The sequence below is a fragment of the Grus americana genome, chromosome 5 (genome assembly GCF_028858705.1).
Source record: "Grus americana isolate bGruAme1 chromosome 5, bGruAme1.mat, whole genome shotgun sequence".
Lineage (NCBI taxonomy): Eukaryota > Metazoa > Chordata > Aves > Gruiformes > Gruidae > Grus > Grus americana.
This window is the reverse complement of record NC_072856.1, coordinates 13,234,605-13,259,639: the sequence shown is the minus strand read 5'-3', so window position 1 is coordinate 13,259,639 and position 25,035 is coordinate 13,234,605. Positions and strand designations below refer to the sequence as shown.

Below are 25,035 nucleotides of genomic sequence, written 5' to 3'. Positions count from 1 at the left end.
AGTAATTTCAGTTAAATGCTATTTGTTTAGTCCTGTACAGTGTTTCCACTAAACTAGTAGTTATGTTCTTCCATTGTGAATTTGTAAGAACATCAAAGATGATATTTAAAGACCGTATTTCTAGGTAATGTTTATAAGGTACTATTTATATATAACAATGTCTTTTAATAGGTGAATTGATACAACTGGAGGGAAAACCAGGAAAGTTCAACCACACTAGCTTTTCTTCAGAACATGGCAAGAGGTACAAAACTAGAAGCCAAAACAAAAAAGACCACTTTAGGGAAAGTACTGTATTGTCTAGATCTGTCTTGTCTAGCTTTGGGCACTTGCCTAATAAACAACAATGTATTTTTCTTACCCAGATTGGACAGTTGTTTAGTCCAATAGGAGGGATCCCAAGTAAATTTGATCTTCAGAGGAGGGCCTAAGTCTGTGTTACAGTTTGTCTCTAACAAACGCTGGATCTGAAATACAATCTGGTGACAAATCAAAGGATTATGATTTTATTCGCAATTATAAGATCATGAAAAATGTTTTGTTTGAGAAACATTAAATCCTTAAAACAGTTCTCACATTTACTGCACAATTTCAATTTACTGAGAAAATAAGTATTGCTCTTACCAGCTCTTTACTGAAGAGAAATGGGATGCTGTTTTTACTGCATACTGCCCAACTGATGAAGTTCTGCACATGGTCTACCTGTCTGCTTAAAACCACAACACCTTGCAATTGTTGCTCCAATTTCTGCTTCCTTTCACTGGTGATTTTCTGTTAATAATGTGAATCAGTAGAAGATAGTTGTCATTCTTCAGATGCACATAATGCATACAATCATTGGCACTACATTATGCATTATTTGCAGAGACACTGTTATTTACAATCCATTTAAACCACCAATGACAAAAAGAAAGCAAATCCTATTGAACAGAAATGTCTGAATTCAGGAAGAACAATGACTTCTCCAGGAGCAACCAACCTACATCATTCTGGCCTTGGTTTAACAGAATAACGTAACCCAAGAAAGCTGTAGAAATTGGGTCAAATTTGGACCTGGACCACTTTCTTGTCTCTTATGATACACAACAGAAGAGACCCAAGAAAGAATATAAAAAGAGGAGAAGTATGCAGCTTTTCCTCAGAATAGTCTTCCAGTCTCCAGCAATTAATGATTTAGGGACCACAAAACCAGAGGCTACATTATCATCCTCAGTATATTTATCTATGAATTTGTCTAATTACTTTTGAACCCATGCACAATATTTTTCAGCAAGGAGTTCCACACTTATTTATCAATTACATGAAGAACTATCTGCCCTTGTTTGACTTGCACCCAGCACCTCCCGATTTCATTTGATGCCCCCTACATGCACTTCAACTGTGCACTGTGCATATACTTCAAGTATAAGCACAGTTTGGTTGTGGCTATAACTCAGACAAACACTGAAATGTTGTCAAAACACATGAACACTGAATTTACTTAATGTTTAATAATACTGAAATGAGAACATAGGTTTCTCTTTTTGTAAAGCTACTTAGCTGAGTAGCTATGTTTGAGTCAAATATGTAAGTTCAAAGGTAGCCAGCAAGCACCGAGTGCCTTGTCTTTCCAAAACTTGCTAAAATTACCCAAGAATAACTGAGAACTGGAAATTCTGATCAGATCTGATAGCAATTTTTGTGCTCAGCGTGTTTCAAAATAAAATCATATATGCTTCAACTGGACATCCAAAAACTGAAGAGTCAAAACTGCAGGCTCTGTTACAGAAAGTAGACCAGAGGATCATTTTCAAAACTGTAAGTATACTGCTAGCGGTCTTCTATAAATTAAACATTAAAAACAGAAGCTAGTTTGTTTTGTAAGTACTCAGAAGGTGTACACATACTCTCTGTAACTGCATTAGAAAATGTGGTTAACTCATGATAAGCAAGCATTTTGCCACTTCATCCTTAATCTTTGTCAACCATTGATTCCACATAAAATTCTGCAAGAAAGAAAATATTTGAAAACATAAGCAAAGGGACAATAACTCTCACAGTCCATATCTTTTCCATTGGCACTGGGATTAAATTTAATTTAGTTTAATTTCACAAGGTATCATATAAACTAGCCTTACTTACTTCAAGTTGTTCAAGAAGGATGTTTGTTCGTTTATTGATTTCATTCATCAAAACCATCTTGGCCATTTTTATTTGATTTTCTACCTTTTTGTATAAATGTTTTACTTCAAGCAACCTATGGGTAAGAGATACACATCCCTGGATGAGCCAACTGGTATGTCATTTATTCAGAGCTTAGTAGTTGTTTGTTACAGAACTGATCTAACTATTGACAGAGATCTCCAATGAAAGTTGTACCATTTCCCGCAAGTTCTCCCACACTTCTCTTCAAACATAATCATAGAATGGTTTGGGTTGGAAGGGACCTTTAAAGGTCATCTAGTTCCAACTCCCTTGCAATGAGCAGGGACATCTTCAACTAGATCAGGTTGCTCTGAGCCCTGTCCAGCCTGACCTTGAATGTTTCCAGGGGTGGGGCATCGACCACCTCTCTGGGAAACTTGTTCCAGTGTTTCACAAACCTCATTTCTTCCTTATATCTAGTCTGAATCTACCCTCTTTTAGTTTAAAATCTTTACCCCTTGTCCTATTGCAACAGGCCCTACTAAAAGGTTTGTTCCCATCTTATAAGCCCCCTTTAAGTATTGAAAGGCTGCAATATGGTCTCCCCAGAGCTTTCTCTTCTCCAGGCTGAACAACTCTCTCAACCTATCTTCATGGAGTAGAGGGGCAGAATCACCTCCCTCAACCTGCTGGCCATGCTTCTTTTGACACAGCCCAGCATATGTTTGGCTTTCTGGGCTGCAAGTGCACATTGCTGGCTCATGTCCAGTTTTTCTTCTACCAGTACCCCCAAGTCCTTCTTGGCAGGGCTGCTCCCAAACCCTTCATCCCCCAGCCTGTCTTGATACCGGGCACAGGACCTTGCACTTGGCCTTGCAGAACCTCACAAGGTTCACATGGGCCCACTTCTCGAGCTTGTGCAGGTCTCTCTGCACGGCATCCTGTCCCTCAGGCGTGTCAACTGCACCACTCAGCTTGGTGTGATCTGCAAACTTGCTGAGGGTACACTCGATCCCACTGTCTGTGTCATAGATGAAGATATTAAACTGCACTGGTCCCAATACGGACTCTTGAGGGACACCACTCATCACTGATCTCCATCTGGATGCTGAGCTGTTGACCACTTCTCTCTGGATGTGACATGCTAATGTGATTGACTCTCTCAAATATCGTGCCAAGCACAGTCTTAAGTTCTTGGTCAACATACACAGGCAGAAGCCATAGTCAAAAAACTTTCACTTCATACTATAGTACAAATAGATTTGTACTCTTTCAAGGTGTTTGAAATGGTTTTATTAATGCAGAAGAGATCCAGTTGCTAACAAATACATAACCAGTAGCTGAAATTCAGTTCATATAATGAAATATTTTCATTTTTATACTAGTCTTGACTGGAATTGCAGCTTGTTTTGAGGTTTCTTGAAGAAATAAGCTATTTTTAAAATAGTTTTTATTTCTAATCTTTTCAAATTCTAGTTCGGAAACAGATTCTACAAAGAAATCTTAACTCTGAAGTCACGTGCCTTATAAAGACTATGGAATCATGTATTAAAATGCCACGACTTGCCAGTACCACTTAAACATGAATTTGTTATTTTTAATCTTCTTGTTATTTCCTGCCCTCCAAGAAAAAAAAAAATGGAGCATCTGCATTTACTTTTGTTAACCTACATTTAGTAAAAATAACATTTTTACTGATTGCCCACTTTCTTAAAAAAAAAAAAAAAAAGCATAGCAATTACCTGTCTTCAATCTGTTTAGCTGAAACCTGAATCCCATTTTTTTTCTCTTCCACTTTAGTTATGACATTTTCCAGGATAACCCTCTGGTTTTGCAAAGCTTCATCAAGATGTCTGAACCTATGAAAGAAGGGGAAATTCTCACACCGTTTTTTTTCTGTTGATAAGTAATGAACTTATCACTTGATATGTTTAGGGGACCAGCTGCCTTAATACCTGTCTGGACATGGTCCCCTGCTTCTTTCCTACTACAAATGTTCTCTGTGACAGCTAAACTTTATCGCTCCTTACATAGGCAGACTCATCTCACAAAAAGTGTCACTGTGTATAGACAATTCCTTACATGGCTCATACACTTCTACAGGCAAGCAGCATGCTTAAGTGCTGGTAACTCCAGTCTTGTACAGTCATGTCTTGGATAAAGACAAACAGAAATATTTGAACCATGCTAAGTATTGAGTTCAACTTTTGCCTTTGAGCACAATCACGAGGAACTATATACATGCATACATAATATCTGGGCAGACAATACAATTGGGAAGGTACACACTGCAGAGAGTAGTGAGTGATTCTGTTAGGGCAGTAACCCATGTGTTACACTGCTTGGGCATAAGACAACTGAACTGAGCTCGCTGTGGCTTTTAAGTTTGGACCAGCCTGCAACTTCAGCTGACAGGAACTGCAGATGAACAGTCTTAAATTTAAATTAGCTCAAGCATTAGACAGGATTATGATTAAGCAATCAATGTGTGGTACCTGTGTTCCTTATGCTCTGTCAGAAGGCAGCTGCGGCACATAAGGGTATCGCAGGTCTCGCAAAACAGCTTGAGTGGCTCTTGAGTGTGCACTGGACAAAATAAGGAAAACTCGCTTGCTTCATTTTCAGTTGCTGAGGAATATAAAGCAATGGTGTCATGGACAAGGATTACTATTATAGTTCAGAAAAAAGTTTCCAAACTCTCACAATTTTATTGAAAGTCTTGATGTTATTTTTAAAAGACCCAGACCCTGGAAACATTCGATTACACAAAGCAGAGTTTATTTATATTTCCTGGCCTTATACATCATACAAACTGAGCATATCAAAGGGGTTCAGAAAGAAGTCATCAAACCAAATTCATATTGTCTTCTAAACTCTCATGAGTTTTAAATATCTCTCTTGATTTTGGGCAGCTGCCTCACAATTTTGAATTCCCTGGTCTGGCAAGCCAGTCAACAAAACTGTATTGTGAAACATAGAAAAGCAAATAGATTAAATAAGCCTGAAGTCACAGCAGAAGGAAGGAAATCCTTTGTTCTCAGAATGTCATATGGGGAATTGCTTTTCAAACTTGTGTTGGTTGTAAATGCAGTATATAAACTTCAGCAGCTAGGAGATATTGATATTAGGCACTAAAACCTGTTCTTAAAAGGATTTTCTAAAGAGTAATGTGATGAAGAGTAAGAATGGACAGTGGATATGTAAAGTGGAAGCGTTGCTCCTGTACAATCTATTCTTGTCTTCTTTCCTGGATACGGTAGAATTGTTTTAGAAAGAAGGAATGCTGTCAATGAAAGAATGCAAAAAACCTATGCTAAACCAAAACCTCTTCCACTGCAGTTAGGCATTCACAAGTACATCTACATTAATAGCTAAGGCAGGGAGGGCAAAGCTCTTTTCTTGGATCCCAAAAAATGCAGACTCCAGAGCCTTATTTTATTAACCAGTGCAAGGACCTCCATGTTATTGCTAGTGAAAAAACCATCTTTTTCTCAAAATCATCAAAAAGCACAAGCAATGATAAAGTACAGTGACAGAGTTATGCAGGTCAATGTTCAAATCCTCTGTCCACAGAACCATCAACATTACTAGCATATAGGGACATATATGGGGACAAGAAAAGCACGTGATTGCATCCTCAAAGTATTCCTACAGAGACACTATCCCATTATTCTTTACCAACACACGAGAAATTAAACAAAACAATCATCGTTAACACATTGATATAAACTATAAATGAAATAAAAAATTACTTATATACCATTATTTACTCATATAAAATGAGAAAAGAAAAATGTTTCCATTTTCTCAGACCAAACCCATCTTACCTATCTAAACATTTAAAAAAAATTTTAAAAAATCAACATGTGGCAGGGACCATACTCTCCTGTAGGAAAATGGAGCCCTTTATAGAATAAAGCCTCTGAAGTGATACTGTTGCAATAATACAGACACATTGCATACAGCAAGCTATACTAATTTGGTTACTTTATTTTCAAATTGGAAAATACATAATATAGAAGTAGAAAGGCTAAGAAAATCTGATGGCGAACAAAGTGAATGAAAATATGGAGAAAATACATGTCATGCTTTAATGAAAATATGCCAAATTTCCTACTTTTTAGATTGCTATCTACTCTAAATATTTCTGAGATGGAAAATTTAATTCCTCCAGTTCAATTGGTTTTCCCATCTGCTGCCTTAATACAATGTGCAAGAAGATAATTTGTGATAGATTAGGCCAAGATTTTTATGTAACAGCATTACATAGTTTACATTGTTATGAATTATTTACTAGACTATCATGCTTTATTCTTCAGGGAAGTTTATTGTTTCATATTATTATTGAATCAAATGCTAACAGATAGAATTATTAAAAGAGGAAATTGGATCAGAGGTTTTATTAGCCCACTCCAATATTTTTTTTCTATCAAGGTACAAGCAACTCACTTCAACAGCAGATTTCTTTTGATTGTACTGCAAATATGTACTTTTGCACTACAACCTGCAGCTGACGATGCAAGTAATATGTAACTCAGTAGGTTGCATAACCAATATAACCAAGGTGGATGTCAAAGATCATCTTTTCCTCCCCTATGGGGTCAGATATTATATCTTACAAGAAAAATAAAAAGTCCATAACAACTATCTCAATTCTTATGAGTTGGAAAAGCCCCTCTAAGTGTTCAGCACCTGCAGAACATGCAAGCTGTTTTTCTGAAAACTCAGGATCAAATTATCAATATTAAACTCCAACTTATAATGAGATGCAGTCTTTAAGGTCCAAGTATAATGAAGTCTAGTCACAATCTTATATAATAATTTCTCCATTTTTCTCTCTCTGAAGGGTTCTTCAGCCTTTGGATGATTGTAATCATCCCAGAGAAATCATTGGGGGTTTTAGTATTGTGTCAGATTTGAGAAACAAGCAGATTTCAAATGCAAACTAAGGATAAAAATCAATTTTATCTAATTACAACACAGACCCACAGTGTCTGCCACTAGTAATTCCCTGATTCATATGACGTATCAGTGAGAACTCACATTGAGCCATGGTATTCTTGACCTACCTTATACTCAGCTCAGAGCTACACTCTTCAGTTTTAAAATAAGTTGAATTCTCACAAATCAGACGCTAAACAAGGGCACAAGCCTGTTTTTTCTAGAGTAGACACCTTGACCACAACTATCCATGTTGGCTTCTTTAAAAGAACCTCACTTGAAGAACAGGGAAAGTTCAGTTGCCCTAAATTCTGAATTAACGTCATTTAAGTCACCATTTTCTACAGCATATATGTTCTTTATCTCAGGTCAATCTCTTGAATAATTAACAAAGTTTTAAATATCTGTTCCTCAGACCAGTTGATGTCAACTTTGGAAAAGCAAGGTGCAAGATCAATGGGATAGAGAGTCCCCTAATGGTTACAGGGGTCCACAAAGTTGGTGGCTGTTGTTCAGAAGCACCATACACAGACTGAAGGTAGCTACTGAATCTGAAAGCAGAGAATGCTTTATTTCCAGAATTTAAAAAGAAAAAAAAAAAAAAGTATCAGCCTGAGTTCTAGTATATCCTAGTATTTGCTTTCTTTGAAATATCCTGAGGAGATATCTATGTCCTAAATAAATAACATATTCATAAATAATAATAATTTTAAAAGCACAGATTACATCCCCCAATCATTTTTTAGATTAACTAGCCTATATATACACTATCAACCTCCTTGTTCTTTTTTTTTTTAGCACACAGAATTTAGGACTAAAGATGAGAAACATTTTGTTTATGTGTTTGTATCTTTTTATTTACACAGCACACACAAAACCACAACTAAGCCACAGGTTACCACTATTTGTCAAAAATATGAGCTGATAATCTTACTCAAAGTGAAATGAAATTATAAACATTTGGAGCCTGAAAACCACAGTCCTTATCTTCCCATTGGCTCAAGAAGAAAAACATATCGTCCATCCAATCAGGGCATTTGAGGGGGGCTGGGGGGGACTTCAGTTTATATTATTCTCTGGAAAAGACACAGAAAACATTTAAGTGTCATCTGTGCTTTTTTATTATTACTATTCTTACAGACATTTGTTGTTGTTGTTTACACTCTATTTGGCAGCAGCACTTCATGCCTCAAGTGCCTCAAACTCTGTTCAATATGAACATCCAGGACTTAAAAGAACTCCATCTATGGCAAGCATAAAGTATAGGCTTCTACAAGCAAAATCCTAAAGCAAAAAAAAGATTAAAAAAATAAAATAAAATGTATAATCAGTGGGCCACACCTATGTTTATTCCTTGTTCTGTCATTCATCTTCCTTATGAAGAAGGATGATAGCGTAGCACAAACTTTCTAGCACAAATAACTTCATATGTGAGCAAAATGTAAACTTAAGTGATTGTATAAAATTGCAAAACTCTTATTTTAGGTTACAAATTGTTTACATAAGTTTCAGTTAGCATAATCCTCAGCAGGTTTCTGGCATATAAGTAAAGAAAATAATGAGCAGTAATAGGAGATGATAATACTTTCTGTGGATCATCATTGTATAGGGATGAGACATATTTGCTAGTGGGCTTCATTTGTGCTTGCTGATGGCAATATAGTGACCATGCTCAGGAAATACGTTTTTCACTCCAGGTTTAGAAAAGGAATCCTATAGTGATCATAGCCTTTTGCTGTCTGTGACTCTCCCTCCCACACCTTACCTATAAGCATGGGAATTGCTTTATGCTATTTTCCTGACAGAAATTACCCAAAGTAGGACAGAAATACTGAAAGAGCAAGGCCTGTTGCTGTGGTAGGCTACCAAATCCTAGCCCATGACTTCATAGACTGAAAAGGCGTATGAAAAAAATGTCTCTGTAAACACAAATATCCAAAATTTTTCAAAGACTGTGGAATGCTGATTGTGACAATGGCCTTAAAGTTATAGAAAAATCCCATAATCTCTCACTGACACACGCATATCCTTCTGAGTCACACACACAGAGCACGATGTCTGTGGCACAGAGCCTGCAGCTGCTCCTTTTCCAACAGAATAGCTGTTACGAGAAGAAACAAAATTTCAAAGCGTGTCTTTGGTACCTGTGCAGCCCTTCAGGGATACAGACAGGAAGCAGTCTCCAGATTCCTTGCCATGTCTGTGTTCCTCTGTACAGGAGCTGCACAACCACTTATTGCAGCTTGTACAGAGACTGTGAGCAGGTCTCTTCTCTTTACACGTGGAGCAGCTCTAAGAACAAAAAGTGCAATTACATACAAGGATAACAAATTAGCCATACAAACTGTTATCTCTAATAGACTATGATTTGGATTGGCAAGCTTAATATTTTCCTTCCTCAGACTAATGCAATTCAAGTGATTTTAAGAGTCTGGTTATTGTCGTAAAAGGGAACAGTATAAAATTAAGATTTGAAGCTCTTAAATCAAATTGGTTGTCTTTCTGTGCCCTAGCACAATCAAGCATAATTAAGACATGAAGCAAGAATTATTCAACAAAATTCTACAGTCCATGTTACATGTGAACTCAAGAAATAATCACAATGATTTGTTTCTTGTGAACAGAAAAGACATAAAGCTATGAAATAAGACTTGTCTGATTTCAGTTAAGGAAGGTTACATTAAAAGTTACTTTTGAAAATGAGCGGTGTGCTTTGTAATCCCTTTCTGTTAGTGTTGTACTACTTACTGATGGCTTTAACACATCAAATTAGTGTACACCTTACTTTTATATACGTATATATATTTAGATAGATGTTTCCTACCTCAAAAAATAGTCTAGGTTGCCAAGTAAATATTTGAAGTGTTAAAGAGTTTTTTAATCTAACTACCATTTCCTTTCTAATCACATTATGCAGAAACATTTTACCATATCATTTCCATGTCATTCATTAATTTCTGTCCATTATTAATTATTTATTAACAATCTAAAAAATCCATAGGCTAGAATCCACTTCTGCTTTCAAGTATATGAATGTAAATCGGAGCTACTTCAGCAGAGTTACTCTAAATCTACATTGCTTTGTTCAAAGTCAGAGCTTTCTTGATTTGCTTTAGCATTGTATGAATCACTCTGATACAGTGTAACTGTCAGAAAAATACATAAAACATGTCAATGGTAAGGCAATTTAGAAAACAATATGGGGACACCCACATAGTATTAATGAAAAACTTAGTTCCTATTCTCTAAAGAGCTGAGCAGAAATTAGCTCAATTTGTATATTGGTATCACATGTGGTAAACTGGAAACTTAAGACACAGGAACACAAGAAGAACTGGAAACCTTAATTAATGATCATCTCTATTGATTCAAAAATTTAGGAGTGCCCTTTGTTATACCGGCCATGCTGTCTGGAAGTGTCACTAAAGTGGAAATGAATACAGCAGCACGTAAATGAAGCGGGTAGTTTGATCTTTGGTATCTAGAATGAACTCAATACTTCTTTTAAAAAAGATTTGCACTAGGCATAAAATACCTTGTTGGAAAACTCCTCATATTAATGGTTTTGACTCACCATAACCACAAATAGGTACTAATGGGCAGAGTGAAGATAGTGATGTAATTTTACCATCATCAAAGCATAAAAGTTTTGCCCCTACTTTATCAAACTCAGACATTTCCTACAAGGTTACAATGTATCTACTGTACTTATGCATAGTTCCTGAATATTGCTACTACTCAGGGCTACACAAGCAATTAATAATAGATGGCAAAATTACTTCCTATGGTGTCCCTTCTGTTGGGCATCCGTTTATCTTCAGTTGAGTTACGATTGCATCCCAACTATTCTGATGGGAAATGTGAACAAAAGGATATACCAGCGTGCGCTCAGCACATAAGCCCTGATGCAAACCTTGGTGAATTTAATAGAAGTGTTTCTCTTTGCAGTGTCTCAGGGAACACAAAGCCTGAAGGAAGAACCATCACATTTCTTTTCTGGTTATCTTAATGTTAAAGCCATGATTTAAAATCTATGTTCACCTAAATTCTGAGACGCAAGTGAGTTAAGTTGTGATTCACTTCAGCACAAGAAAAAAAAGTTTTGTTCTGCTGAAATTAAATTTTACCAATCCCTTCAGTGGGGCTGGGATTTCATAACAGGTCTCTTGACTCATTGTTCAAGAGTTTGTAAGTATTCCCAATCTTTTTCAAAGAGACTGGCCAATTCTTGACAATAAGACAACAAAGTAAAGCTTTAAATGTGTGTGTTTGTCTAGGTAGGGAAGTATTTGTGTAAGCCATTCTATTTTAGCCATTTGCTTATAAACAGTGTTTTCCAAAAGTTATATGTAATAATTTAAACCAAAAAGTCTAATAAAACTTATATAACCAAAATTCAAGGGTATTTATTCTGGGAAGCAAAGCTTGTTATATAAAAAGAAGTGTCTAATCTAAAATGTACCCATGAAGGACCAGTTTAGGGAACAGGTCAAAAGTTAAGGGATGCTCTGCCTTCTCTGCAATAACCAAAACTGCTTAATCACAGGTTTACCTGTAACTGTTCAGCTGTCAGACTGACTAGAACTTATATTAGCATTATACTGTGTTAACATTACTTTTAAGTTGCAGAGCACAGAGTGTTCCCAGAGTTACATTATTTATGATGTGGAAATGTGCTTTTGGGCAAGAGATTCTGAATTGCATATTTTTGAAACTCCTGTTGCTGGTATAAAGTACATTTTATCATTTATGCTTCACTATCTCACACACTGAGAAGCATTTTGCTTCCAAACACTTTGTTACAAGCCTTGACAGATTCCCATTTGAACATATTAGGTAAATTAAGAAAATGATGGCAGTTCAGCTGTGTCTCAATTGGATGAGCTAGTGCTTCTCCTTTCGATATCACTGATGGTGAAACTACGGCTTTAGGGGGTTTTTTGGGGGGGTGGGGATGGTGGTTAAAAGACAGTAAGCAAGCTTCACTGATACATGACTTGACTGTTAATAAAAAGGAAGTAAGCTAAAACCTATGAGGAATGTTCACAAGTCCCTCTAGGATACTCCTATGCTCCAGTGAGAAATCTGCTTTGCTGAACTGCTCTTAGGACTCCTAAGGGATTACAGAAAAGAAAAACCTTATTTTAAAGAAGGTTTGAAAAAAATAATGTACTGCTTTTGAAGATATTAGATATTCTCATTTGATTTCCTTTCTACACAAATTCTCATTGAAAGGTAAATGATGTGAGTCATGGTAATTAAGAAATCCCAGTAGAATACGAGCATTCTAAACATTCAGCAATATCTTATGAATTTTCTTTTTCTCTTTGAAGAGTGCATGTGAATAAACCTCTTCCTGTTTATTTAAAAGTTATTGTGGTGAGTTGACCTTGGTTGGACGCTGGGTGCCCACCAAGCCACTCTATCACTCCCCCCCCTCAGCAGGACAGGTGGGGAGAAAATAAGATGGAAAAAACCCCTCATGGGTCAATATAAAGGCAGTTTAATAAAGCAAAAGCAAAGGCCATGCATGGAAGCAAAGGAAGAAGAAAAGATTTATTCTTTACTTCCCATCAGCAGGCGATGTCCGACCACTTCCCGGGAAGCAGGGCTCCAGTAGGTGTGGCAGTTGCTCCAGAAGACAAGTGTCATAAATTACAAATGCCCACCCTTGCTCCTCCTCTCAGCTTTTATTGCTGAGCAGACATCATATGGTATGGAATATCCCTTGTTCAGTTTGGGTCAGCTGTCCTGGCTGTGTCTCCTCCCAAGATCCTGTTCCCCTCAGCCTGCTGCTGAGGAGGCGGAAACGTTGGAGACACAGCCTTGATGCTGTGGGAGCACTGCCCAGCAGTAGCCAAAACCCTGGTGTGTTATCAACACCTCGATAGCTACCAATACACAGCACAGCACTGTGAGGGCTGCCACAGGGAAAATTAACTCCGTCTCAGCCAGACCCAGTGCTCTTCAAGCACCTTACACTTGAAGATGTCAACACATTTTGCTTGCATTAATTTTTTAATTTCCCCAGAACACTCCATGGACTAGGTTACACATTGTTTTCTTTTTAATAACGGAGAAAATGAAACACAGAAATTGTTGACAGGAAAGAAGTACATCCCCTTTATACTTTTTTGCAACGATGTCACTGAGCAAGTGTCAAGCCTTCTGCACAGGACAGAACTGACCTACAAATTATTGCTGCCCCTACAGGAGTTGAGAGGAGTGGAAAGATAGATCTTCTGTCCTACATTATGGAACAAGTGTTCCCCCTCACCCAAAGGCCCTGAAACTGAATACCAATGTGGTGTGGCTATCCAGTTTACTTAGGAATCAGAAGTACAAAAGAGACTAAGGTCCAGGAGCTGGTTCAGAAGGTGAAGCCCAGTATCCCTGCTTCTTTGTTACTCTTCCCTTGCTTTGGATCACTTTGGATAAAGCAGTCAGCAGATTACAGAATAGTTTTTATAAGTTTTCACCTGTTTTAACTCCCAGCTACAGGTAATACTACTACATTCTGAAATAAATCTTATTCATGCAAATAATGGAATCCTGTTTTCTAACAGGGGGAAGAAATACATACCTTTCTCTGTCCCTCCTTGTGACCCAAAGTAGTAACAACTAAAAAACTGTGAGGATAGTTCTGCCTGTTAACTGGCTAGTTAACATCTATGTACATTGTCAATACAAAGCACTAATCCTATGCTTCCCAATTACCCTTTGCATCCACTCCCCAATGGGAAACTGAAATATGATGTGACTTTTTATCATTAAAACAGGCAATCAGAAAATTATAATTGCCCACAGGATCTAATGGGTAATCTTGGTGTAATCATTCAGCCAATAGTCTGTTTCTGTTTACTTCGTGTTGAGAGCAGAAAGGGGACAATGAAGAATCCAAGAGATTCAGTATCTTCCTAATATATTGTCACAGATCCACTCCTATGCCACTAGTATCAATATTTTTTAACCAACTCTATTTTAAGTATATAGAGTCAAACTCATTCTTCAAATAAAGTTAAAAATACTATGAAGGCAGTATGTCCATCTCTAGGCATGAATTAATTAGTGCAGAGAGAGTAAGAGTGTCTGTTGTTCACTACAAGGTTTGCTCTGTTTTGAAACAGTGTTCATCTGGCTGCGTTTCAACAACTCACAACTTAGTGGTTTTCACTTACCTTTGCCATAGCTGAATTACCAGTGGGAAAGTCCTTGAGAAAGAAGTTTTCAACTACATCCCTTGCAAAGCAGGTCTGTTTGCACACAGGGCAGGAAAGGATACCTGAATTTAAAAAAAAAAAAAAAAAAAAAAAAAAACCACCACAAATAAAGCAATGCACACCAGCCATGTGAACCAGGAAATTATATAAACCACACTTAGCACACAGATACACTTAGTTACAGGAAACTAAGGCATTCTTCAAGCCATAAGTTACTTGTGGCTAGACCTAGTTTAATACATAGGAAAGAAAAACAAAGTAACAAAATCCCTAGAAATACACTATGGTTCAACTGACTTATTTCAGTATTTATCAATGATATCTGTATGTCCAAATTCTCATGAATTCATTAAGGCTCACAGCTTTGATAAGAACTGAGCTGCACTTTAAACTGTATTCCCTTGTTACAGATCTACTCATGCTTTCTGATACTTGCCACAGCACTTCTAGACCAGCTTTACATTACCAGAGGTATATCAAAGCATAAAACACAGTTTCCAGTGCAGCATGCTATCCAAGTGAAGTGAAAGAGGAGTAACATGCTGAAGCACCAGGTCAGAATAAAGGTAAAGTATAAAAAAAAAAAGTTTCATAAATAGAAGTCAGAATTGGAAACCATCTACTACAACAAATCCACAGGTGGCAAAACATGATCACCCCCAAAGCAACGCAAAGCAAAGAGAGCAGCATGAGCTGCAAAACCGGGCTCCAACTTCATTAGCTACTGAGCGCAACTGGGATGAATCTTAGTGTTTGCCTGAGCTGAGAACTAAAGTTCAAGAAGGTGTCCATAACTGTATGCCCACATTTTTGCGCCTCTGCTATTTCATTCCTAGACTTCTTGGCCTAGGACTTACATTTTTCTAGAAGGTCTAGTGTGTTGGGTTGGTTTTGTTTGGGTTTGCTTTTTGGGGTTTTTTGTTTGGTTTTTGTTTGTTTGGTTTTTTTTTAAAAGGAGTGTGCATGTTTCTGACCACATTTCTGTAAACTACTGTAGACGTGAATCCAGTCCTTTAGAGATGGTACTGGTGTGTCAGTCTATTTTTACCTTATCTTATCAAGTCTTTTTTTATCTAGGTTTTTCCATTCTGTTGAGAACAGAATTTCAGTGCTATGCTCACCTTGCCAAGTGATCTGTTTATGATAACTAACAGCAGTATTTTCCATGACTAAACGATGCAAACTCACTTAAAGCAAGATTGTGAAAGCAAGATCAATGACAACTTTCTACTGGACTGACAATGTTCAATATGCTCTTTTCCTTAACTAAAATTATTTTTTAATAAGGAGAGTGGCCTGTGAATTAATTAAAGCTTAAGATGTTTATTACTCTCTGCATTAGACAGTTATCAGAAACTCTCATGTTTTCCAGTTGCTTAGTATTACCTGCCCTTGGGACACAGCTCCTGCAGTCCCTGGCCAAGGGCACAATTCTAACCCTGAATGTCTCCCATTTTCAGAACTGGGATACTATTTTAACAGCAGCACTTTACATTGACAGACACACACAAACCCCAAACCCTTCCTACGTTACCACTTCTGACAAAAGCACTATGCGCTCAGATGTCTGAATATGTTCACTTTCATTCATAAATGTTTTGAAGAAACTTTGAGTTCTGTTACACCTCCTTTGAAGAGGACATCTTACTAAGAACTGCTTCCATGAGGTTTAGGTCTTTTTTAGCCTAAATCTTGTTATAAAAGCAAAAGTATATTGTTTCCTATTTTCCAAGGTTGCATTTACAATAGAACTGTGATTTGGGGGTCCAAGTGGCAGACTATGATCCACCTCACACTTGTTCAACTGTGCATTTCATACAACACTAAGTTTTCATGCAGATGTGAGAAGGAACAGGTAGTATCCACAGGTGCCTGTGCTACTCAGCTACAAGTCACCCCAGGGAAAGGGCAATGCAAGCAATTGCCAACGCTTTGCTCATCTTCTGGGCATGTAACTTGAGTCTTGTTTAAGTGTGTTCTGGTGACAGCAGTTACAAAGAGGCTAAAAAATTGTCTGATAAAGATGCCTGCAATGGCAGAAAACTGTGGAGGTCTTTTAAACCCTGCCTCTACTTTGCATCCCTTATATTAGGGGGCACAGCTGAAAAGGTATCTTATTTACCTACAGTATTTGTAGCTAATGACCTTCATGTTACATCCTAGGACAAGAGAATGTTTTCTATTAGTCACACTGAAACGTCTCCATGCTTTCCCAAATTATGGTGTGGTGTGTCTTTTAGATATTCGTTAACAGCTCAGTTCTCTAGAGAAATGTAAAAACAGTAGTAGTGCTGCAGTACCTAAGACAAGATGTGTTATACAGACAGTGCCCTCCTACTCCTTGTAAATGGTGCACACTACAAGCACCAGTGAATTGTAGTGCTAATTCCTAGAAGGTGAAACAGTTTTCGAGTTTTCCTGTGAGCACCTTACAGAGCACCAGAGTTATAACAGCAGCAGAAATAAAAAGACAGATACATTTTGATTGATAAGCTAGGAAGCAAAATACCTACTTTGCAAGCAGCTTCTCAAATAAATCTCACAGGACCTGCTCTAATTCTCGGTGCAGTCGATAGGAAACCATCTACTGACTTTACAGGGAATCGCCTCTAGCCCTTTGAGACTGTGATCCAGTTTCTTACTCCCATAACAGCATTGCCCAAGCAGTGCCAGTTCTTGATCTGGCTAATACAGAGAAAAAACCTCCATACTGAGACTATATAATATGACGCAAATTGACCAAAGGGGAAGTTATCAACAGGTTACTTTCTGAAATAAGAAATCCATGACTCTCACAGTTATTCTTTCATCTACTTGCCATATGGGGGAGCACAGTCTTACACAAAACATTGCTGGGAGCAGCTGCTTACCGCAAAACAAAAGCAGTGCTCAGGACATTCCCATAGCAAGGACAACTTCTGTCTACACACCATGTAAGGTAGAAAAAGTTAATATTGAAGTTACTATTTTATTACATCCCAACACTATTCAGTTAGTGCAGAATGTTAAATCGAATTCTACCAATTGGATGATATTTAATGGCATGCCTGTGGCCTTAGGCACGTTCATGTGAACTTTAAATTCTGCTAATTTGTTAGAAACCAGTGAAGTATAAAATACATTGTATAAAGAATGCATTAATTTGACAATGGGTAAGACTGTCTTTTTAATGATTTAAAATGTATTTAAAGAAAATGTCAATAATTTTCACCCTAAGAAAACATATATCATGCATGGATTTCTGTTCTGTACAAAAGCTTCCTTATATATATATATATATATAGAGAGAGAGAGAGAGAGAGAGAGAAATGCAGTGGTATTAAGAAATATGGAACAGTCATGATTTTGGATGTAGATGACATTACTACTGATTAATTTTAGGGGATATCTAAAAGTGATGTCCTGGATGCCATGGGACAATTTTTTCCCAGGTTTTAGATCCAAGTTATACTACTGAAATCAGTGTTGTTCCAGATACACACATGGATCGAGTCACACACATACAGGTCAGAACTTTGTCTTAGACTCACTACCACAGACTGTCAAGTACAGCTTTCATTGTGTAAATGTTAAAGTGTGTCTTAAATATCCAAGTAACTGTGAATTATGATTTCAAATCTAAAACTCCCTTGAGATGAACATAAGACAAGTATAGCCCTCAGCTTAATAAAAAAAAAAATCAAAACAAAGAGCATAACAGTTAACAGGAAAAATAATGTGGACACCATGGCAATAGTGTATTGGAAGTAGTCTCCTACTCATAGGTGGACTAATCAGTAAGCATCTTCTTGCCTGTCCTAATACTGAATTCTACATTTAAGACTTTGTTAAAAGCACAGGAGATGGATTTGCATCTTGCTAAAAGAGGGATTCCCTGAATGTGATAGATTGTTTTGGAAATTTATATTGAAAAAGGCTGGGCATTTCCAGGGAGCACAGATTTTTATCAAATGGAAAAAGAATCAAATAAGAAGCACAATTAGCTGAACAAGTATGATCTCTGAAGCTATGATAGCTTGGTATTATAAATACACTATAGAACAGTTTGTGAAGCAATTACCCTGAAATTAAGCAAACCTTACTTACATATTTACAAATAGCCACAAGCAGCAGCTACTTCAACAATACAAAGTGACTGCACTACACTGTGCTCGTGCTCAGAGTGCACATAACCAGTGAAATACAATTTCCTAGAAACCCCTTACCTGTCCTCTGGATAAACAGTCACTTAGAGATCTACACACAAAGTCACTTGTGTCGGGAGTGGGTGGTTATTAAGCAGAACTGCACACACAGCATGCTCCCTGGGATCAGGCTTTGCCATACTGCAGATTGAAGTCACTACATTTCTTGCAGACTATCTGGGCCTTCTCCCCCTTCTTCAGCCAGAAACGCTGACAAATCAGCTGGGTAGAAAGACATACTGGACCACTATGAGGTGCATATTTTTCCCCCTCTTGCCTCTCAGATTCATTCAGGCCTCTGTTAACTTGCCTTGGTTGTAATTTTCCTGTACCAGTGGAATAAAAATCCCATAGTGAGAATGAATAGCAGCATGCTACTTCCCTTCTTGCCTGGGTCTTCTCTGGGTCCTCAGAGTAACCTGGAGCAAGTGTGCAGAAGGAAAGAGAAGAGCTTTTCCAGATTCAGGTAGCAGCAGGTCTTACAACGCCATTCACTCCCACTTTTACAGACCATTACTTAAATATTGTTCTTGCCTTCCTACCTTATCACTGCCTCTAAACAACATTTGTTTTAAGAACCTGTACTTTACAGACAGCTCATTTAAATATATCATTATTACAGCACTGTGGGTGAAGGGAAGAGTAGTCAGAAGCCCTAGAGACTCACTGTTTGTACGTATGAGAATGATGCAATTTCTGGATCTAAATAGCAATTCAACATGGAATTACAGGATTCAAACAGTTTACATATTAAGAGATCAGGAGCCAAATTCAGCTATGGTGCAATTGTGATGTCCAAATTAAGTCCATTATTGTTATCAAAACCTCTAGAAGTAGCAAAAAGCTGAGAGAGCTGTTGACATGCTCCATTTTTGCATGGAAATAATATCAGTGGGAAGGAGGTAGGAACATTTGCATAAATTATTTTCAGAAGTTCATTACCTCCTGCTGTTTATCATTTGAAATCATTATTTATGACATCACATTTCACTGCTAAAGAGATGACCATGAATTTAGAAAGGCTAGTAAGGATCCTAATATTGGATTTAAGACTCATTTCACTGTGATATGCAGAACAAAACACCATTTCAGAATTATATGCAGGATAAACCACATATAAGCTATTCTCAGTGTATTCGAGTTATCATCTAGTACTGAGCAATCACTGAAGACCACATTGTATTAAACAGACTCCCACGAAGTTTCATCACATGAGGGATGTAGAGGAATATTCCTACACCTACATCCTTCCAGAACTTCACTACTCCTTGAACTACCACCTATAGTAGGCTAATGCACCTGACCACCACCACAAAAGCCACCAGCACTAGTAAGTGACGTGTACAGACATACATATGCATTATGTTTATATGCACACATCTGAGGCCTGAAAAGCTTCAGCAGCAGATGTTTACTTAGCTTAATTGGTTTACAGCCCTTTTTTTATAAGCCACATGTTTATTTCTACTCTCACACTCCCATCAGGAATAGTAACTAGACAGTGGGTTGGGGAAAATGGAAGTGAAAAGGTAGTGGATCCAGTAGTCAGACACAGATACCCAGTCTGGACACTCTGACTCCACGCCTGGGATATCCAAAACCAGCTTTGAGGAAAACAACAAGGTTCTGCCATATACAGTTCAAGCCCTAGTTCCCCACAGGTCACATCTCACAGCCCACAACACTTTCATTTCTGTTAATGAAATTTGCCATGCTGCATCAGACACAGGGAATAGTAAGCAGACATCAAGGTAGTGACCCTCATACAGAGTGTTCCTTTGCAGGAGCAGAAGCACAAGCAAAGAACAAACAAATTTCTGAGTGCTCTCAAGTTTTTACTCCACCTATATTGTAGCAATCTAATTTCTACAGACAGAGCTGTGGATAACTTGCAGCAATCATCTCTGAAAGAGCAAACTGTAACCTCTTCACCACGTATGGAAACTGAGTACAAAGACCTTTTGAGCATCAAAAGCCACAGCTTGTAGTTTTGTTTCAAGGTCTTCCAGTCTGGTCAGGTTTAAATAGAAAGAACCCTCAAGCTGGTTGTCTCAGGAATAAATCAATGCAGATAATTATCCTATTATTATCATGAGAATTGATTAGCATAAAGAAATAAACAGTGGAGCTATCATACACACCACATTTATACTTGCTGTCCACATGTTGCATCTATTCCTCCACTCTTTTTCCTCCAACAACCATCAGAATAATTATTCTCAGAGAGCATTAGCTACAGCTACAGCTCAAGCTGCAGGCATAATTTACACTTCCTTGGAGACCCAATTATAGGTTATAGGAAACAGTTCTGAAGACAACCTCCCACTCTACAGCTTCATATTTATATAACTACCCCCCCCCCCCCATTGTTTCACTTGCCTTTTGGATCTGGCAACTGAACAACAGTGAGAAGGGCTGAGTAACTTTAAATCCATTTGAAGATGACTAAATACATACATTATGAACAATTTCCCTCTTTAGAATTACCTTTCAACTTTCCTTTTTAGAAATAAAACATGTAGTTGGTGTAAAGTGGATCTAATTAAAGCAAATGGGTATTCTCCTTCAGAATTAATAGATGTAATGCATTGCATCACTTGCCTTACATGATTGCATCAAAACAAGATTATTTGGGTCCTGGAGATATAACAGCTGTAACACCAAGGCAGTCAAACTGTACTCCACTATAAGCCTAAATATGGTTTAAGGAACTCTGTGGATGTGCTTGCTTTTTTTTTTTTTTTTTGAACATACAGACTTGGTACAAGATAAGGCACTGTGTGTCGACACCTGGAGTCTCCTGAAGCCAGTACACCATACTTCTTATGCCAAAACATCATACTGAAAATGAGCCTAGAGCCAGAGGAGTCCTAGAGCTCAATCCTTTTCTTGAAATAAACCCCCTTGAAGATATCGCTGAACACATAAAACACAAGTGTGACCAATACTTGGCTGAGTTTTGGATATGCCTCCCTAACAAGTGTTCACAATTAGGGATCTATAGTTATACATAGCACCTATCTTACAAGCTAAAGTAAACTGTGTATTTTCAGCTGGAAATAATAAAATGCAGCAAGTGGACATCTGTCAACAGTTGAAGTCACAGTTGTTCTCTTTAATAGTCTGGTTTCTCTTAGTTTTATCCGACCAGTGGGCATTTCTGTAATGCATAAACCTGTTACATTTCTTGGCATTTAAGTGGGGATCTCAGACCCTCTCTTGCAGGTGGGAAACTAACATAATGCAGATGTGGACAGTTTTTGCCATACACAGAATGTGGATAGAAATTATGTGGTCATTTTCCATGATGTTTTTATCCAACCTAAAGAAGTACAAAAGGGCAAAGCACATTATTAAAACAGAATTTCAGAAAAAATAGTTCAACACATAAGTTCAATACAAAAACTCGATACAATTAAATCTACCACTTCCCAAAGCAATTTACAAAGCTGGGCAGCTACTAATCACATTTTACAAACATAAAGTGGAACTTACATGTTAGACAAATTACCCAATTCAGTCACATAATGTAAATAATACCAGGGCTTCATATCAGTTAGCAGAAATCTGGAAACTGTTCCAGTACATCTTTCCTGATTTGCCTTGTTCTCAGGGGTCTAAATTGTGACTGAGCAGTGATTACCTGTGATTTTTTTTTTTAAGGAAAAAAAATAAAACCCAACCCTCGAGCTGAGACAGTCATGCAAAAAAATGAACTTCTCACAACAATGGTCCCCATTCAACTACTTTTGAAATTAATATGTTGGTGATATTTAAAGCACTAAAACAATGTAAAGCATTGAACATCTTATGGAGAGGAAGATTTGCAGATAAAGGGTAATTTATTTTGGCACCCATCTCCAATTCAGAAAGGAGGGATAAGCACAGGAACCTGGATGAAGCTGATTTTGAATATATTCAGAACTCAGTGAGAAAGAGCCAGACACAAGAAGCCAAAGCACTGTGCAAGAACCAATTTTGTATGTTTTCATATTGTACTGTGGGTGGCAATTCACACAGATAGGAGCCTGAGAAAGTCCTTATCTGAGAAATTTCCATCTCAGGAGATGGAGGAATTTTCTCTCTCTCTTTCTTACCCAATCCATCTCTTTAAAGTTATTCCTTCCTGTGTACTAAACAGACTGGAAGCACACAACATGCAGATCTGCAGAGGAAAAGAATGTGGATTCTCTATTACATGAAGACAGGGAATAAAAAAAAGGAAAGTGACAGTAGTCTGCAGAAAAAGAAAAGAAAGACTGAAAAACTTAAAGTCCCCTTCACGTAAGAAGCATATGTAGGAGCCAAACTCGCAAAGTTAATTTTCATTTTCTACTCAAATTACTTCCAAACTCTTAGTTCTCACAGCTTTGAATAAACTCTGATGTGTATGCAGCTTTTCCATAAGAGCTCTGGCTATCTCAAAGCTTTCTTTCAGGAGTCATCTTAAACACATGCAGTATAAGAGTAAGTTTCCAACATCAACACTCATCAAATATCAGGACCACTTACCTCCATCTTCTTGGCAATCTTAATACTAACCACAATAAACTAGAAAAGAGCTTTGTGTTAGTATATTACTATTTATAGCAAAGCATACTGAAAAACCACAAATTCAAGTATGCTTTTGTAGCAAATGTCAGGTTGACTTCACTTGGAAATACATTCACTTTTTCCATTCTTATATTTTGCTTAAAGAATTCATAGTGAGTAAGGAACACACTTTTCTTACAGGCAATATTTCATGTTCACTCAGCTAAAATGATTTAAGCATTTGTATTTACAGTTTATCTTTAGCACTTATATATGATCATACTCAAAGATAACACTGAAAATTGAGTTGGTATTATGCTGCCCGTAACTAACCAATCAGTGCAGATAAAATAAGCAACATTTAGCATCATACCATCAGCAGACTTCACAAATTTATCCTGACTGACCTATCATGGTTGCAGTTTCAGTCATTGACTTAAATAAGACACAGATGTTTTGGTTTTGCTGCTCTCCTTGCTCATATATTAACTGAGTCTCTGCACCTGGTGTCTCACTTCATTTACTGGGTCATCATTCATTATTTCTTTTCTCTAATCTTGCTCTTTCCTACAGAAGTTCCCTATCTACAAGGGAATGAGGAAGTAAACAGAGAAACTTCCAGAATACAGAAATAAACCAGTATTTATTCCAATTTGCTATAGACAAATAACTCCCGATCCACTCAGGAGCTTAAATAAATAATCTTTTAACAACTCATGAGAACCTCTAGCTGCACTTCATCCAAGATCACCAAGTGGTATAGATTCACTTTTCCACTTGGCAAACAGAAACAAGGAGGAGAGAGGAATGGCTTAGTTGTCAAATGAGGATACATAAAAAGTGATGGAGTAGTTGTTTTCAGCAGCATTTTATTGTAAAGTAGGTTCCTCAGACTTTAAGCCCACCATGACTGGGCATTTAAAATTTTAAGGATACATTTACTTGAAATGACTGCTTTGCTCTCTTTGTTGTCTTCTCCTACCTTTATATATTTTTCTGTCTGTACCCTTTGCATGAATAGCCTTTCTCCTTTGCTATTAAGTTATTCTTTTTGCTTTATCTTTTGCATTTTGCTAGCCTTTCAACAGTGATCTCCTTACACTGTTTCCATTTGTTCTCAAACCTGAACTTGTCTAGTTTATGTTACCTTGTCAATTCAGATTACCATCACCTCAGGGAAGGTATCTTCTCTTTCTACATGTTTCTAAAATCTGTTATGGAAGAGATAATGAATGATGCCCCTTATTCATCTAAAGTTCAAAGCCTGTGAAAACACAAGCAATCTACATGCCTTTGCTCTTCTTATAAATTAGTAATGATTCTGGAATGCTTCCCCATGGCAATTAAGACTCATTCAGTTAAAATGACTGTATCCTGTGACCTAAGTCCTGTCTTATTCAAAAAAAGTTTTGTATTTTCTATTAACATCACTACCAAAAACTGTACAGATAGCTTCAGGATTTCAAAAGCCACAGTCACAAAATGCTTCTTGTCCTCACTAGTTTACTCAGCTTTTTAGGGTGAGTTACAGTATCTCCTACAGTCAGAAGGGTTCAGATAGAGAGAAATCACATTTACAATGAGGCAGAAGAAAGAGTTTCAGTGCACCACAATACACATATTTTAATAATAATAATTATGACCTCTGTTAGGAGCAAAGAACAGAATGTTTTTGTGTTGGGGGACTGCAGAAGGGGGAGAGAAGGAAGAATAAAACTATCACCACAACCAGTACCATAGAAAGGTCCAACATGTCCAAAAGATTGGATAAAGATGTAGCCTAGAAACTACCTTGTAGCATTTATTCATTTATTAAGCTAAGGAAATAAAATGTTCATGTCACACTTGGTAACTGAAACTTAGCCCATTCTGGAAAATGTTAAATGTTGCCTGACACTGTCATCTCTCTTCAAAACATTGCTGTTGGATGAAAAACATAATGAAGGAGGCGTGTTCCCAATCCACCCTCTGCTCGTACAAATCTTGAGTCTCCTGGTTTGTTCTTTTAAAGTAGTGCTGTAAAGGAATAGGCT

At 37.4% G+C, this 25,035-nt stretch overlaps 1 protein-coding gene across 11 annotated transcripts in view; it reads right to left on the bottom strand.

Annotated features, from left to right (window-relative positions):
- TRIM66 (tripartite motif containing 66) overlaps positions 1–25,035 on the bottom strand; it is a 64,735-nt gene that overhangs the window by 36,141 nt on the left and 3,559 nt on the right. For 9 of the 11 annotated variants that reach the window (XR_008577293.1, XR_008577297.1, XR_008577299.1 and 6 more), the window contains 7 exons: positions 14,244–14,347; positions 9,210–9,357; positions 4,620–4,752; positions 3,867–3,983; positions 2,122–2,236; positions 625–771; positions 362–479 (listed from right to left, as the gene is read on the bottom strand). Coding sequence is in view for 4 of the 11 variants with exons in the window: in XM_054826878.1 (XP_054682853.1) it covers positions 362–479; positions 625–771; positions 2,122–2,236; positions 3,867–3,983; positions 4,620–4,752; positions 9,210–9,357; positions 14,244–14,347 (882 nt within the window). In the remaining 7 variants the exon portion in view is untranslated. The remainder of the gene's footprint in view (positions 1–361; positions 480–624; positions 772–2,121; positions 2,237–3,866; positions 3,984–4,619; positions 4,753–9,209; positions 9,358–14,243; positions 14,348–25,035) is intronic. The other 2 variants (XM_054826879.1, XM_054826880.1) reach the window with 2 other exon arrangements.